A 17773-nucleotide genomic window follows, 5' to 3' on the forward strand; every position below is an offset into this window, starting at 1 on the left:
AAAAAAATAATATGCCGAGAGTTCCATAAAGCGCATTACGTGGTTTCGGGTGTGACAGTACAGTACAGTACAGTACAGTACAGTACAGTAGAGGGACCCCCTGGGGACCCCCACACGGTAACTCTGTCATTTTTCAACTGTTTCGGACCTGGAGTGGTTCGCCGGAACCGGCCCTGCCGCCTGGGCGCGTTCCTGGGGGTCTGGATGTTCCGGGGACCCCCCGGAGACGCCCGGGGACCCCCACACGGTAACTCTGTCATTTGTCGACCGTTTCGGACACGGGGTGGCTCGCCGGAACCGGGCCGCCACCCTAGGCCTGTGGGTCAGGAGGTTTCAGAATGGACAAAATTATTAAATTTTTTTAACCCCTTTTGACCTGAGATCAGATTCTAAAAATGTCTTCTACATCCTGACAGTTTTCTGAAAAAGCTATGTTTCTATGTCAGTCGTTCTTCGACATTTCAAAAATAGCAGACCTACAAGCTCGTAGCGCGCCACTCGAGCTTGTAGATCTGCTATTTTTCAATAGCTAAAGCATAACATAATGCTAACACCAAAAGGGGTTCCCGCCCAAAATGGGTTAATACAGAATGAGATCATATCGACATCGGTTATATCGGTTATCGGCCATCGCCGCAATTAATTATTTCGGATATGGATATCAGCCAAAATGTCTCATCGGTATGTCCCTATTCGTTATTCTGGTTCAACCACACTAACGAAGGAATTCCATATTTGGACAAGTCTGATGTCACCGACATGACTTCATTACTTGAAGGTCGTACCAATATATAAGTGGTTGTGCGAGCAATGTGACTGTAACAACGTTTTAGGATTCAACGTTCCCTGGACTTTGTCGTTTTTGTGTGTAAAATGTTGACGTGGACTGCGAATCTGAACGGACCAGGAGGATATCACGTGGCCGTGACGGTCGGACACGAGGTGTACGCGTTCGGAAGGGACGACGACAGGATGGAAACGATTGAAGTTCACGTCCTCAACGCAGTGTCCTTGCGCTGGAGGAAGTTGCCCCTAGAGACGATTGGGGGAGGAGAACGTCACCTCGAGGGTCCCTCCTGGCGCTACGGCTTCACAGCTGTACTGATTGAAGGTGTCGTCTACTTCTGGGGGGGAAGAATCTGGGGGGAAGAGGGCTGCAACGTGCTTTATGCTTTTGATGTGGACGTCCACAGATGGTCCAAACCACAGGTTTCTGGGACTGTCCCAGAGAGGAGGTGGCACCACTCAGCCTGTGTCTTGGGGAAGGTCATGTATGTCCATGGAGGATCCACCAAGCGGACCGGACTTGTAGATGTCACTAATGACATGTACAAGTTGGACACCACCATGATGGTCTGGACTTTAATCAACACCAGAGGAACTGAACCACCTGCTACAGACCGTCACTCTGCCACCATCATCGGGACAAAGATGTTTGTATGTGTGGGAACTGTGGGCGGGTGGGTTCAGTACTCCAACATCAGAGTGTTTGACACAGAGACCGACCACTGGCTGAACACACCTTCTGCACAGCTTCTTCCAGGAGATCGTGAGGATCATTCAGCCTTTACCTACAATGGAGAGCTGTACATAATTAGTTGCTTGACAGGTTCTTACCATACATTCTTTTTATATTCCATGTTCGGATTCCAGATGTTCAAAATGTGGAAAATCAATCCAGAGACTCTCTCACAGAGGAAGGTTGTGCCTAAGGGCGAAGGACCATCTTTGATATTGGAGACTCAGAGGAACTGCTGCTGCATGCTGGGAAGTTGTCTTCCTCTTTGGACGACAACACACACACAATGACCTTTGCGTCTTAGACTTGAGTCCTAGTCTGAAGACGTTGTGCAAGCTGGCGGTTATTGGGCTCGGTCTGGAGCGGTCTGGACTCCCACACAACGTCAGGTGGGAACTGGCGGCCATGACTGCCGAGAGCAACAACCGACATTATGAGCAGCCATGGATGAATGAGTAGAGACTAGAGGCCGCTTGGGAAACCCAGGGTTCCATTCCAGGCAACCGCAATAGAGCGTCGCAGTCCCGCCCCCTTTCATGACGACACCAGGCCCAGGAAATTAATCCCAATGCGTTTTTCCTCATAGACATTTTAAAAAGTATTTATTTAAATACCTTTTAAGCGTCGCACGAAGCCAACTCGAGTCGTGACAAATCATGACAACAAACTTTTTTGGACCAAAAAAATACTTACAAAGAAGAAAAACAACAAAATAAGTGTTGTAACCTGCCGTTTTCTTCTACTTTCTAATTCTTTGTTTGGCCCAAAACATTGTGTTTATTGTCATGATTTGTCACGACAAGAGTTGTCTTTGTCCGCGGCGTAAACGTCTTTAAATAAATACTTTCTGAAAAGTCTATGAGGAAAATTAACGGGGATTTATTTTCCGGGTCTCTCGAGGGGGCGGGACTGCGACTCTCTATGGTCCCCGAGCAAGACACCTGGTCTCTAACTGCAAGAAACCTGGGCCTATAACTGCAAGACACCTGGTCCCTAACTGCAAGACACCTGGTCCCTAACTGCAAGCCACCTGGTCCTATAACTGCAAGAAACCTGGTCCTATAACTGCAAGAAACCTGGTCCTATAACTGCATGACAACTGGTCCCTAACTGCAAGACACCTGGTCCCTAACTGCAAGACACCTGGGCCTATAACTGCAAGACACCTGGTCCTATAACTGCAAGAAACCTGGGCCTATAACTGCAAGAAACCTGGGCCTATAACTGCAAGACACCTGGTCCCTAACTGCAAGACACCTGGTCCCTAACTGCAAGACACCTGGTCCCTAATTGCAAGACACCTGGTCCCTAACTGCAAGCCACCTGGTCCCTAACTGCAAGACACCTGGTCCCTATAACTGCAAGAAACCTGGGCCTATAACGGCAAGACACCTGGGCCTATAACTGCAAGACACCTGGGCCTATAACTGCAAGACACCTGGTCCTATAACTGCAAGACACCTGGTCCCTAACTGCAAGACACCTGGTCCCTAACTGCAAGACACCTGGTCCCTAACTGCAAGACACCTGGTCCCTAACTGCAAGACACCTGGTCCCTATAACTGCAAGAAACCTGGGCCTATAACTGCAAGACACCTGGTCCCTAACTGCAAGACACCTGGTCCTATAACTGCAAGAAACCTGGGCCTATAACTGCAAGACACCTGGTCCCTAACTGCAAGACACCTGGTCCCTAACTGCAAGACACCTGGTCCCTAACTGCAAGACACCTGGTCCCTAACTGCAAGACACCTGGTCCCTAACTGCAAGACACCTGGTCCCTAACTGCAAGACACCTGGTCCCTAACTGCAAGACACCTGGTCCTATAACTGCAAGACACCTGGTCCTATAACTGCAGGACACCTGGTCCTATAACTGCAAGACACCTGGTCCCTAACGGCAAGGCACCTGGTCCTATAACGGCAAGACACCTGGTCCCTAACTGCAAGACACCTGGTCCTATAACTGCAAGACACCTGGTCCTATAACTGCAGGACACCTGGTCCTATAACTGCAAGACACCTGGTCCCTAACGGCAAGGCACCTGGTCCTATAACGGCAAGACACCTGGTCCCTAACTGCAAGACACCTGGTCCCTAACGGCAAGGCACCTGGTCCTATAACTGAAGGACACCTGGTCCTTATATCTTGCGCCACACCTTATCGCTTTCTAGAGGTCTGTATCAATTAGGTTGGGTAACTCGGGTCAGCACTAGAGTGTGAGGTCTTTCTGACCCATTGGGAGATTTTGGGGTTGATTATCTTCGCCCGTGAAGCTCTCAGAAGGTTCCCCTTCCATGACTTCTCCTAAATATTCGATTCAAATCATCTCTGCTTTTTTTTTTTCATCTGAACTTTTCTAAATATGAATTTAGGCTTCCCTAAACTACATACTTATACCATCTCTCTCGTTTTGGGTCAATCTGACCCTGTCACCATTTCTCCCCCCATGGACTGCAGACAGCCCATTGTTCCATTTAAAGGAGAGTTCCATGCTAGAAGGCTTTTTTAAAGGAGAATTCCATGCTAGAAGGCTTTTTTAAAGGAGAATTCCATGCTAGAAGGCTTTTTTAAAGGAGAGTTCCATGCTAGAAGGCTTTTTTAAAGGAGAATTCCATGCTAGAAGGCTTTTTTACCTTTCTTACCTTTCTTTGTAGTCGTTACGTCCCCACCAAAGAGGTCCAGGTGAATATATGAATTGCATTGAATTGAATGGGGCTATGGGGTGTTGTGCTAATTCGCTTATTTCCATCAAAATAAGTAGTAAAGTGTGCCGCTTGGGATATTATTTACATTATGAAGAGAGGATATATACAAAAAACAATTTGAGCGATGGATGGTATTGGCCTTATACCTACCTTGAAACGTACCTTAGTTACATCAACAGCCAATAAGGGACCACCATTCTTCCCCATTCATGCATACGTGCGTGTTCGTGTGTGTGTGTGTGTCTTTGTGTGTGTGTGTGTGTGTGTGTGTGTGTGTGTGTGTGTGTGTGTGTGTGTGTGTGTGTGTGTGTGTGTGTGTGTGTGTGTGTGTGTGTGTGTGTGTGTGTGTGTGTGTGTGTGCGCGTTTTCGGTCACACCAACATGCGACCGACATACTGTACACAGCCGATTGGTACTTGCGCGCTCAAGTAATAAAAATGCAGGACAAAAAAAGGTATTTTTGACCTTAAGTCCGCTTGTGTTAATGCTTCTCTCTCTTCTCCATGTACAGAATGTGATGGAACAGTTCAACCCTGGACTGAGGAATCTGGTCAACCTGGGGAAGAGCTACGAGAAAGCAGTGGCTGGTGAGAATTATTACAACATTCTCATTTAGGCATATGTATTTATATTTAAAGCAGTGGCAACAACATCCTTATTTGTGACTAAATGTGACTGAGGGACTGCCATTGGATTTTTTTGAATTTTCGTTTTTTCATGTCATGTGAAAGCAGGGAATCATAGCTTCAAATTGACATACTGGTTGTTCAGTTTGACCCACCAGTTTTGGAGATATGGCTTATAGAGTAATGTCTGGCAGAGAAACGGCGAGTTAAGAAAACAGGCTTGAAAGGTTCACTTCTGTGGTCTCTAACATTACACCTAGCTACATGTTTAAGCATTTATTTCATATTTACATGTCTTCTGTGGTCTCTAACATTACACCTATAGCTACATGTTTAAGCATTTATTTCATATTTACATGTCTTCTGTGTTCTCTAACATTACACCTAGCTACATGTTGAAGCATTTATTTCATATTTATATTTAAAAAACAGTCAAACTATTTCATGAACCGCCCCAGAAGCAAAGATTTGAGTTAAAAACGTTTGCCGTGAAATAATATAATATAAGATTTGTGCAACATTTTCACGATCTTTCAAAAATAGCAGATCTACAAGCTGCGCTATGAGCTTGCTACGAGCTTGCTACGAGCTTGTAGATCTAACATTTTTCAACAGCTAAAGTTTAAAATAATGGTTAAATAGTGGTTAAAAGCTATAAGGTGACACAGATCTAAATGGGATAAAAGGAATCATTCATCATTGACGGGTCCTCCTCGGCTCTGCCTCGGTGGCTAATCACCCTACCAGGACTTCATTTCTCCTTAACAGTTCTACTTAGGGATGTCGGGGGTTAAACGGCTAGCCGGTTAGCCGACCGTTAAGAAATATCCGGGTATGCTTATCAGCTTTACGGTTAATTTGCATAATAATAAATGCGTGTTCTGATCTTAAATCCCTTTTTATTTTAGATCGTTTTTAGTAATAGTACAACATAAACATTACAGAGACTGTAGTTGTCACTGTACAATACTTTAAAACAGTTGTCATGTTGCACACATGCCTAAAATTGCTGTTATTTGCGCCGGCCAGCTTGTCACACTCCATGCTGCATGAACAGCAGCACTCGGGCGCTGTTTTCTGCCCCCGCAATGTCGTTGTCCCAAAGTTCTCTGTTCACTTCAAATGGCTAGTTGGCTACAACGGTAGCTTTGCGGTAGTCAAAACTTAAGCGAGTGACAGCGAGACGAGATTAACACAACATGTCGACCGTATCAATGCAGAGACCTACTTGGCATTATTAAATCCATTAATGGCCTGGAGGGAGAATGTTTACAGCCGCCGCCGCTTCCTCCCGCTCCTCCTCCTCCCGGCTATCAAGTTAGCCATGTGCTATCGATGTTTGAGGGTTTTCTCGTCAGCGAAAAGTCAACAAACAGAACACGGTGACATGCATGCTGATCTTCCTTAATAATAAAAAAAGGCTTAGCCCATGCGTCCAGTGGCTTTATAGATATAGGCTGCTCAGATCTGGACTGGACTTATTTATGTTTTGGACTAGAACGGGCGGACCTCTGTACTGTAGACGCGCAGATGCATGCATGCAGATGCGATGCGTTGTTTATTGATGATTAAGCCTACAACAATTTATTTATATTGTTAAATGTTGCTTTTTTGTTTGTCTTTTTAAAAGGAGCATAAATAAATGTATACCATTTCGTCTACCAACTTTAATTATGTAGCCTATACATGCATATTACATTTGGGGTAGCCTATTCAAAAAAGAAAAAAAGTCAACCAATTATCCGTTAATGACCCGGTTAATCCTGTCGGCTAACCGGATGGGAAATTATCCGTTACCGACATCCCTAGAACTTCTACTGCGTACTACATTGACGGGTCCTCCTCGGCTCTGCCTCGGTGGCTAATCACCCTACCAGGACATCATTTCTCCTTAATGATAAATACATTAATGATAAATACAATAATAAGTTGATATTTTAAAATATATTTTCGTGAATGGAAATGGCAGCTTCCTCACTCGGATTTCGGGATGCGTAGTTCCAGACTATAGCATTCGGAGATTGTGGAATAGTTGTGACTAAATTTGACTGAGGAACTGCCATTGGATTTTTTTGAATTTTCGTTTTTTTCATGTCATGTGAAAGCAGGGAATCATAGCTTCAAATTGACATATTGGTTGTTCAGTTTGACCCAGATATGTTGGAGATATGGCTTATAGAGTAATGTCTTGCAGAAAACAGCGAGTTGAGAAAACAGGCTTGAAAGGTTCACTTCTGTGGTCTCTAACATTACACCTAGCTACATGTTTAAGCATTTATTTCATATTTACATGTCGATTTCAGCTCTGACACTTATTTCAGACATGCTCGTATGTGAAGAGTCTGCCTGTGCTAGTAACTCATTTTGAAAAAAAATAAAAAAAGTCTCCTCTGGTGAAAAGCTGCAATTTGCGCGATGGCAGGCTCTCAGTCAAATCTGGTCACAGTTGTCTGGCTACGCTGGACTAATCTGTGCCCAACTCTCTCTCTCTCTCTCTCCAGCGATGACCCTGGCAGGGAGGCTGTACTTTGACGCCATGTCTAAGATTGGAGAGAACGCAGCCGTGTCTCCTGTGTCCAGAGAACTAGGTGAGTTCATCCGCTGAGTTCGTAAATACATCAGAGATGCGATTATAATCCATATATAATATATTGGCCTGGAGGAGAGGTCATCAGGTGGTCTCCAACCTGAAGAGAGGTCATCAGGTGGTCTCCAACCTGAAGAGAGGTCATCAGGCGGTCTCCAATATGAAGAGAGGTCATCAGGTGGTCTCCAACCTGAAGAGAGGTCATCAGGTTGTCTCCAACCTGAAGAGAGGTCATCAGGTTGTCTCCAACCTGAAGAGAGGTCATCAGGCGGTCTCCAACATGAAGAGAGGTCATCAGGCGGTCCTTCTTAGAGTGTTTCGACCCTCAACCACAACACTCTCCAGTTGGTCAGCAGTGATTGGGTCAAATCACTGCCCCTCTCCTCCAGGCTTCCAGCTATTGTCCTCTCTCTTATGCCAGAACCAACAGGAGGCTCCACCTGCCTTGTGTGTTCTTGGGGGGACTGCAGGCCCTTAGAGGTCTCTAGGACTGTGGTTTGTGTTTGTGGGGAGACTGCAGGCCCTTAGAGGTCTCTAGGACTGTGGTTTGTGTGTTCTTGGGGGACTGCAGGCCCTTAGAGGTCTCTAGGACTGTGGTCTGTGTGTTCTTGGGGGACTGCAGGCCCTTAGAGGTCTCTAGGACTGTGGTTTGTGTGTTCTTGGGGGACTGCAGGCACTGAGAGGTCTCTAGGACTGTGGTTTGTGTTCTTGGAGGACTGCAGGCCCTTAGAGGTCTCTAGGACTGTGGTTTGTGTTTGTGGGGAGACTGCAGGCCCTTAGAGGTCTCTAGGACTGTGGTTTGTGTGTTCTTGGGGGACTGCAGGCCCTTAGAGGTCTCTAGGACTGTGGTGTGTGTGTTCTTGGGGGACTGCAGGCCCTTAGAGGTCTCTAGGACTGTGGTTTGTGTGTTCTTGGGGGACTGCAGGCACTGAGAGGTCTCTAGGACTGTGGTCTGTGTGTTCTTGGAGGACTGCAGGCCCTTAGAGGTCTCTAGGACTGTGGTCTGTGTGTTCTTGGAGGACTGCAGGCCCTTAGAGGTCTCTAGGACTGTGGTTTGTGTGTTCTTGGGGGACTGCAGGCCCTAGAGGTCTCTAGGACTGTGGTCTGTGTGTTCTTGGGGGACTGCAGGCCCTTAGAGGTCTCTAGGACTGTGGTTTGTGTGTTCTTGTGGGGACTGCAGGCCCTTAGAGGTCTCTAGGACTGTGGTTTGTGTGTTCTTGGGGGACTGCAGACCCTTAGAGGTCTCTAGGACTGTGGTGTGTGTGTTCTTGGGGGACTGCAGGCCCTTAGAGGTCTCTAGGACTGTGGTCTGTGTGTTCTTGGGGGACTGCAGGCCCTTAGAGGTCTCTAGGACTGTGGTTTGTGTTCTTGGAGGACTGCAGGCCCTTAGAGGTCTCTAGGACTGTGGTTTGTGTTTGTGGGGAGACTGCAGGCCCTTAGAGGTCTCTAGGACTGTGGTTTGTGTTCTTGGGGGGACTGCAGGCCCTTAGAGGTCTCTAGGACTGTGGTTTGTGTGTTCTTGGAGGACTGCAGCGCGTGCGTGCGTGCGTGCGTGCGTGCGTGCGTGCGTGCGTGCGTGCGTGCGTGCGTGCGTGCGTGCGTGCGTGCGGTGTGTGTCAGTATCAGTTGTGAGATGGAATGCCCAAGCCAAGAGCTGATAAGGCATCGGCAGAGATTCTGTTCAGTGTCTGTGATAATTGGCAGTTGACCATATATGGAGGAGGCGATGCTTCCTGTGCCCGTGATCCTGAAGCACTTGTTTTTTGTGTTCAAGAATTTCTTGTTAATTGTGACCAGATTTGACTGAGAGCCTGCCATCGCGCAAACTCCAGCTTTTCACCAGAGGAGATTTTTTAAATTATTATTATTATTTTTTAAATGAGTTACTAGCACAGGCAGACTCTTCACATACTAGAGCATGTCTGAAATAAGTGTCAGAGCTGAAATGTAAATATGAAATACATGCTTAAACATGTAGCTATAGGTGTAATGTTAGAGTCCACAGAAGTGAACCTTTCAAGCCTGTTTTCTCAACTCGCTGTTTCTCTGCAAGACATTACTCTATAAGCCATATCTCCAAAACTGGTGGGTCAAACTGAACAACCAATATGTCAATTTGAAGCTATGATTCCCTGCTTTCATATGACATGAACAAAACGGAAATTCAAAAAGATCCAATGGCAGCCCCTCAGTCAAATTTAGTCACACATATGAACAGGAAAGAAGCCTCCAGTATGTTGTTGTTATCCAACATGAACCCTATAGCAGCGTACCTATTCTGGAAAAACAGGAGGATGAGGGGGTCCTAGCATAGAGCCCTGAGTTTATTTAAGTATTTTAAGAACTTGGAAGTGGTTGAATCATGTGTTGCACAAGTTGGAACGACTGTTTGGACAGTTGTTTTAACACAGTGGTTTGGTTTCTCTATGGTTTCTGTGTGATGTCTACAGGTACGCACGCACGCACACACGCACGCACGCACGCATGCACGCACGCACAACGCCGTATCATTGTTCAGTCTTCATTTGAATGGTTCCATGGACGTCCCACACACAGACCAGTCCATTTCCTGCCGGCTCACAGCGCTTTGCATTGCGGCGAGTTGTTGTTGAGAGTTTGCCTGGTTCAATACATATTAAAATATACCTTGCCTTCTCGATGCAGACCATACCTTATCTCATACAATATTCAAGAATTATGCAGTTGATGAGGATATAGTCACCTTTACAGTCGAAGCCAGATTACAGGTCCTCCCAACCAGACTCGATCTCTCTCTGTGGTACCCTAACACGTTTCCTCCTCATTGTCTGCACCATGACCACACTCCACTTACAGAAACACTGTCACATATTCTGAATGGCTGCTATGTATATAAGGGAATGTACATTGCTATGCCTATTGTTGTTGACCTATTAGCTAAGGACATGAGTTCATATGTTTCATCATCTGCCAAAATATATAAGCACTCACGTGTTTCAACTGCCATGTTCATGCACAATAATGGAAATGATGCCTTCTCAGATGTCACAGCTAATACACCAGATATTGTTGTTGTTGATGAGGACAGTAGAGAAGTGACCATTTTGGAAGTGGCATGTACATTTGACCACAGTCTGGAAGAGGCATTCCTTACCAAGGTGTCAAGTACCAGCGTCTTAAGGATGCTATTATACAGCTTGGCTACAAATGTAAACTACTTGTGTTCATATTAAATATGAATACAAGTAGTTTATCACGACTGATTTATGGACATTACCGAGGCTTCCAAATTTTGGAAGCCTCTGTAATGTCCATAAATCAGTCGTGAGAGGCCTGCAGAATGCAGGAATGCCCGAAAGCCAAGAGCTGATAAGGCATCGGCAAAATTCTGTTCAGTGTCTGTGATAATTGGCAGTTGACCATATATGGAGAAGGTGATGCTTCCTGTACCTGTGATCTGTATCCTGAAGCACTTGTTGTTCCAAGTTTGCGCATCCACTATTGTTTGTGTTCAAGAATTTCTTGTAAAATGTGAATGCAAATAAAGGTGTGTGTGTGTGTGTGTGTGTGTGTGTGTGTGTGTGTGTGTGTGTGTGTGTGTGTGTGTGTGTGTGTGTGTGTGTGTGTGTGTGTGTGTGTGTGTGTGTGTGTGTGTGTGTGTGTGTGTGTGTGTGTGTGTGTGTGTGTGTGTGTGTGTGTGTGTGTGTGTGTGTACATCACAGAGGACTGAATGAATGCAGGGGGGGCTCCATCAACACCAAACAGACATTTCAGGCTAATTTTGACTGAAAACAGTGATACACCCAGTAATGTTTTTGAGGCTTGTGTTGTTTTTGATAGACCCTTCTCCAACGTCTGGCCTTCAGACATGATGACATCATGTGGCAGCCAAGTCTATGGACTTTTGAGGTATGCTTTAAGCAGTGAGGTTGTGTGGCAGCCACAGTGGACACCCCTCACTTTAAGCAGTGAGGTTGTGTGGCCGCCACAGTGGACACCCCTCTCTTTAAGCAGTGAGGTTGTGTGGCAGCCACAGTGGACACCCCTCACTTTAAGCAGTGAGGTTGTGTGTCAGCCACAGTGGACACCCCTCACTTTAAGCAGTGAGGTTGTGTGGCAGCCACAGTGGACACCCCTCACTTTAAGCCGTGAGGTTGTGTGTCAGCCACAGTGGACACCCCTCGCTTTAAGCAGTGAGGTTGTGTGTCAGCCACAGTGGACACCCCTCGCTTTAAGCAGTGAGGTTGTGTGGCAGCCACAGTGGACACCCCTCGCTTTAAGCAGAGGTTGTGTGTCAGCCACAGTGGACACCCCTCGCTTTAAGCAGTGAGGTTGTGTGTCAGCCACAGTGGACACCCCTCGCTTTAAGCAGTGAGGTTGTGTGTCAGCCACAGTGGATCGGGTATTTTCAGCAAGTGTAAAATCAGCCATTATGACACCATCAAGGCCCCACCGAAATACATTTTAGTCGACTAAATCAACTGTAGATTTAATCAACTGAAATCTTATGACATTTAGTCGACTAAAACAAAATTAAGTTTTATTCCAAAGACATTTTGCTGCCAAAAACAACAGTGATCCTCTGAGGTTCGGCGCATCGCTGCACGGTGCGGTCCGTTCCACACAGCTGCCTCGGGCGTTCCAGTTTGTTATGTGAGCCTCAAACCACTTGAGTTGTGTTCACACACTGAGACACAGGATCGCTCCGAAGAGACACCGAGCCTCAAACCACTTGAGTTCTGTTCACACTGAGTCCAAAGAGACACACTTACCACTGAGAGACATTCACACTGGAGTCAGGAGCAGGTCCAAAGAGACACACTTACCACTGAGATACATTCACATTGGAGTCAGGAGCAGGTCCAAAGAGACACACTTACCGCTGAGAGACATTCACACTGGAGTCAGGAGCAGGTCCAAAGAGACACACTTACCACTGAGAGACATTCACACTGGAGTCAGGAGCAGGTCCAAAGAGACACACTTACCACTGAGAGACATTCACACTGGAGTCAGGAGCAGGTCCAAAGAGACACACTTACCACTGAGAGACATTCACACTGGAGTCAGGAGCAGGTCCAAAGAGACACACTTACCACTGAGATACATTCACATTGGAGTCAGGAGCAGGTCCAAAGAGACACACTTACCGCTGAGAGACATTCACACTGGAGTCAGGAGCAGGTCCAAAGAGACACACTTACCACTGAGAGACATTCACACTGGAGTCAGGAGCAGGTCCAAAGAGACACACTTACCACTGAGAGACATTCACACTGGAGTCAGGAGCAGGTCCAAAGAGACACACTTACCACTGAGAGACATTCACACTGGAGTCAGGAGCAGGTCCAAAGAGACACTAAACACTGAGAGACATTCACACTGGAGTCAGGAGCAGGTCCAAAGAGACACACTTACCACTGAGAGACATTCACACTGGAGTCAGGAGCAGGTCCAAAGAGACACACTTACCACTGAGAGACATTCACACTGGAGTCAGGAGCAGGTCCAAAGAGACACACTAACCACTGAGAGACATTCACACTGGAGTCAGGAGCAGGTCCAAAGAGACACTAAACACTGAGAGACATTCACACTGGAGTCAGGAGCAGGTCCAAAGAGACACACTAACCACTGAGAGACATTCACACTGGAGTCAGGAGCAGGTCCAAAAAAACACTAAACACTGAGAGACATTCACACTGGAGTCAGGAGCAGGTCCAAAGACACACTTACCGCTGAGAGACATTCACACTGGAGTCAGGAGCAGGTCCAAAGAGACACTAACCACTGAGAGACATTCACACTGGAGTCAGGAGCAGGTCCAAAGAGACACACTAACCACTGAGAGACATTCACACTGGAGTCAGGAGCAGGTCCAAAAAAACACTAAACACTGAGAGACATTCACACTGGAGTCAGGAGCAGGTCCAAAGAGACACTAACCACTGAGAGACATTCACACTGGAGTCAGGAGCAGGTCCAAAGAGACACTAACCACTGAGAGACATTCACACTGGAGTCAGGAGCAGGTCCAAAGAGACACTAACCACTGAGAGACATTCACACTGGAGTCAGGAGCAGGTCCAAAGAGACACACTAACCACTGAGAGACATTCACACTGGAGTCAGGAGCAGGTCCAAAGAGACACACTAACCACTGAGAGACATTCACACTGGAGTCAGGAGCAGGTCCAAAGAGACACACTTACCGCTGAGAGACATTCACACTGGAGTCAGGAGCAAGTCCAAAGAGACACACTTACCACTGAGAGACATTCACACTGGAGTCAGGAGCAGGTCCAAAGAGACACTAACCACTGAGAGACATTCACACTGGAGTCAGGAGCAGGTCCAAAGAGACACACTTACCACTGAGAGACATTCACACTGGAGTCAGGAGCAGGTCCAAAGAGACACTAACCACTGAGAGACATTCACACTGGAGTCAGGAGCAGGTCCAAAGAGACACACTTACCACTGAGAGACATTCACACTGGAGTCAGGAGCAGGTCCAAAGACACACTTACCACTGAGAGACATTCACACTGGAGTCAGGAGCAGGTCCAAAGAGACACACTTACCACTGAGAGACATTCACACTGGAGTCAGGAGCAGGTCCAAAGAGACACTAACCACTGAGAGACATTCACACTGGAGTCAGGAGCAGGTCCAAAGAGACACTAACCACTGAGAGACATTCACACTGGAGTCAGGAGCAGGTCCAAAGAGACACTAACCACTGAGAGACATTCACACTGGAGTCAGGAGCAGGTCCAAAGAGACACACTTACCGCTGAGAGACATTCACACTGGAGTCAGGAGCAGGTCCAAAGAGACACACTTACCGCTGAGAGACATTCACACTGGAGTCAGGAGCAGGTCCAAAGAGACACTAACCACTGAGAGACATTCACACTGGAGTCAGGAGCAGGTCCAAAGAGACACACTTACCGCTGAGAGACACATCACGCTTTCAGGAAAGGAAAGGAAGAAAATGGTTGAAAGGACAACATATTAGAATCCTGTCGGGTATTGAAATATTCCACTGGATTTCCCTGGAGTTCTCAACGGGCCTGAAGATGAAGGCCCAGCATTAACTGGGCCATAACCTGGGCCCGAGGCTTGGCCCGGCCCGACTATAATTATAACGCTAGGCCCGAAAACGCGAAGAATCCCGAATGGAACGAGTCACTTCGCACCGCCTTGTGGATCTGCTACTTTTGATGCTTTGGTGTGACGCCCAGGCCCGGCGCCACGAGGGGTCAAAGGGGGTACTTGACCCCTCAACCCGACCTCCTTGACCCCTCAAAAAAAACGGGGGGAAAATAATATTTATTTTATTATTTTTTTAACTAATAATGTTGTCAATGATACAAATACAATATAAAACTAGAAAAAGTGCCCTTCTGGGCACAGGTCTCCACCAGGAGGATAGGATTGTGTGTGATGTTTGGCAAAATGTTTAGGAGTAATATAAACGTGTGTGTGTGTGTGTGTGTGTGTGTGTGTGTGTGTGTGTGTGTGTGTGTGTGTGTGTGTGTGTGTGTGTGTGTGTGTGTGTGTGTGTGTGTGTGTGTGTGTGTCGCGACTTGGCCTGTTGTAGCGCCACCATGAGGCTGATTTGAAAACTGTCAAGTGGCATTTCTTCCTCAGCCTAGTAGTGGTAATCGGACGCTGCGTTGCGGAGTTGTGGCAATTTGTACAAAACGGGCTACTCCTGAAAACTTTAGAAGCCAATCGTAGCCAATCAGGATGGATAATTATGAGAAATCAAACAAATCACATGATCACATGACTATGGAGAGCATGTGTACCGATTTGCGTGAAATTTGGATAAAATCTGAAGGAGTAATATTAGAAAATGTGTTTTACATATATCGGCCTCCTGGTGGCGCTATAAAGAGCAGATGTGAAAAATTCCAGGCAAATGTTTTTCCTTGGCCTCTAGGGAGTGCGCATACATGGTTTTACACAGATCGGTGCAGTTATAGGTAAAAACACAAATCGGCCAGTTATAGCGCCACCATGAGGCTGAGTTGAAAATATTCAAGTGGCATTTCTTCCTCGACCTAGTGGGAATGTGCTTGCAAAATTTCACGGAAATCACACCATGTGTTCATGATTTGCAGCATTTTGTTTGAAACGGATCACTCCTGCGAACTTTGGAAGCCAATCTTAGCCAATCAGGATGGAGTCTGAAAAATCTGAAAGACCCGTTTCGTTGAATGGCTCTAGAGAGACTGTGTACCAATTTGCGTAATGTTTGGACAAAATCTGTAGGTGTACTGTCAAAACATTTGTTTTGCACAAAGCGGCCTCCTGGTGGTGCTATAACAGGCCAATGTGAAAACTTTGGGGCAGAGGTTCAGCTCTGGCATTCAGGGAGTGTGTGTGCAGAGTATGGCTGCGATCAAGCCAACGGTGCCAGAGATTAGCTGTTCACAGACGGACGGACGGACGGACGGACACACGGACGGACGGACACACGGACGGACGGACGGAGTGCAAAACATACTCTCTCCCCATGCCTTCGGCCTGGTGGAGACAACTACCTTGTGCGATGGATTGGTTATAACTCTATAGCCACAGACAAAACAATGGTAGTCTAGTCTATACATTTTCCAGGCTTTCATTGCTTGAAAGGAAGGAAGTAAGGATGCATCTTAATACAGGATGCATCTTAATGATCTCCATGATCTCCCATCTAGAACTGGAAAAACAACATTCCTCACCTATAGGCCATCCTTGGGGTGGGGAGGGGATGTCATTGTTGCAGTGTAACAATCTTTGAAATTTGTAAGTGTACCATTACTTTACATTTTACTTTTTAATTCATATATATTTTAATTTTAAAAATGCATGTGTGCTTGCCCTGCACAGTGCAGGTGCAATTAAAAAGATGATAATAATCTAATATGAGTTCTTTATAGATCTAGCCTCTTCATTTTGATCTCAAAGTGCACCAGATTGAAGCATTTTCATCGCAAATATAAAAAAAAATCTGGACCCCCCCGGTCCAAATCAATACGTCAAAAATCTCAATTGACCCCTCGGTCATTTCATCCTGGCGCCGGGCCTGGTGACGCCTTAGTGTGAAGTATACGGGCTTTAACTTACAAAATAAAAAACAAAATACAAAAGTTAAAATATGGTGATTTCAAACAGCAGCGATGTAGTAGCTAGTAGCACTAGCTGTAGTAGCTAGTAGCGCTGTAGTAGCTAGTAGCACTAGCTGTAGTAGCACTAGCTGTAGTAGCTAGTCGCACTAGCTGTAGTAGCTAGTCGCACTAGCTGTAGTAGCACTAGCTGTAGTAGCTAGTCGCACTAGCTGTAGTAGCTAGTCGCACTAGCTGTAGTAGCTAGTAGCACTAGCTGTAGTAGCACTAGCTGTAGTAGCTAGTCGCACTAGCTGTAGTAGCTAGTCGCACTAGCTGTAGTAGCTAGTAGCACTAGCTGTAGTAGCTAGTAGCACTAGCTGTAGTAGCTAGTAGCACCAGCTGTAGTAGCTAGTAGCACCAGCTGTAGTAGCTAGTAGCACCAGCTGTAGTAGCTAGTCGCACCAGCTGTAGTAGCTAGTCGCACTAGCTGTAGTAGCTAGTAGCACTAGCTGTAGTAGCTAGTAGCACCAGCTGTAGTAGCTAGTAGCACCAGCTGTAGTAGCTAGTAGCACCAGCTGTAGTAGCTAGTAGCACCAGCTGTAGTAGCTAGTAGCACTAGCTGTAGTAGCTAGTAGCACCAGCTGTAGTAGCTAGTAGCACCAGCTGTAGTAGCTAGTAGCACCAGCTGTAGTAGCTAGTAGCACCAGCTGTAGTAGCTAGTAGCACCAGCTGTAGTAGCTAGTAGCACCAGCTGTAGTAGCTAGTAGCACCAGCTGTAGTAGCTAGTAGCACCAGCTGTAGTAGCTAGTAGCACCAGCTGTAGTAGCTAGTAGCACCAGCTGTAGTAGCTAGTAGCACCAGCAGGTATGAAAACGTGAGGTTAAAAATAGGCTAGTAATCGGATACAGATGTGTTTTGCATACAAAATATGCTTGAATAAAACCGGCAAGCGTAGCCAGGACTGGGCGGGGAGAGGACGGCACAGGACGCACAGGACAGGACAGGACCGCACAGGACAGCACAGGACAGGACAAGGGCAGGCTGCCTGCCTGCCTGGCTGCCTGCTGCTGCCTGCCTGGTTGCCTGGTTGCCTGTAACCTGACTCCCAGTGACGCGGAGTCAAGCAGAAAGCAGATACTCTTGAGAGGTTCTGGCTACCCCTGTTACCACTCCCTCCTCCTCCTACTCCTCCTCCTCCTCCTCTCCTCCACCTCCTCCTCCTCCTCTCCTCCACCTCCTCTCCTCCTCCTCC

The 17773-nt window shown here is 46.7% G+C and overlaps 1 protein-coding gene across 1 annotated transcript in view; it reads left to right on the forward strand.

Moving 5' to 3' along the window:
• The window catches only part of LOC306918179 (BAR/IMD domain-containing adapter protein 2-like 1), a gene marked incomplete at its 3' end in the record, with an annotated part of 120816 nt that overhangs the window by 30433 nt on the left and 72610 nt on the right, over positions 1-17773 (forward strand). The window contains exons 2-3 of the mRNA XM_079531059.1: positions 4740-4815; positions 7356-7442. Of these exons, the coding sequence (XP_079387185.1) occupies positions 4740-4815; positions 7356-7442 (163 nt within the window). The remainder of the gene's footprint in view (positions 1-4739; positions 4816-7355; positions 7443-17773) is intronic.

Source organism: Electrona antarctica (genome assembly GCF_951216825.1).
Source record: "Electrona antarctica genome assembly, contig: scaffold_160, whole genome shotgun sequence".
Classification (NCBI taxonomy): domain Eukaryota; kingdom Metazoa; phylum Chordata; class Actinopteri; order Myctophiformes; family Myctophidae; genus Electrona; species Electrona antarctica.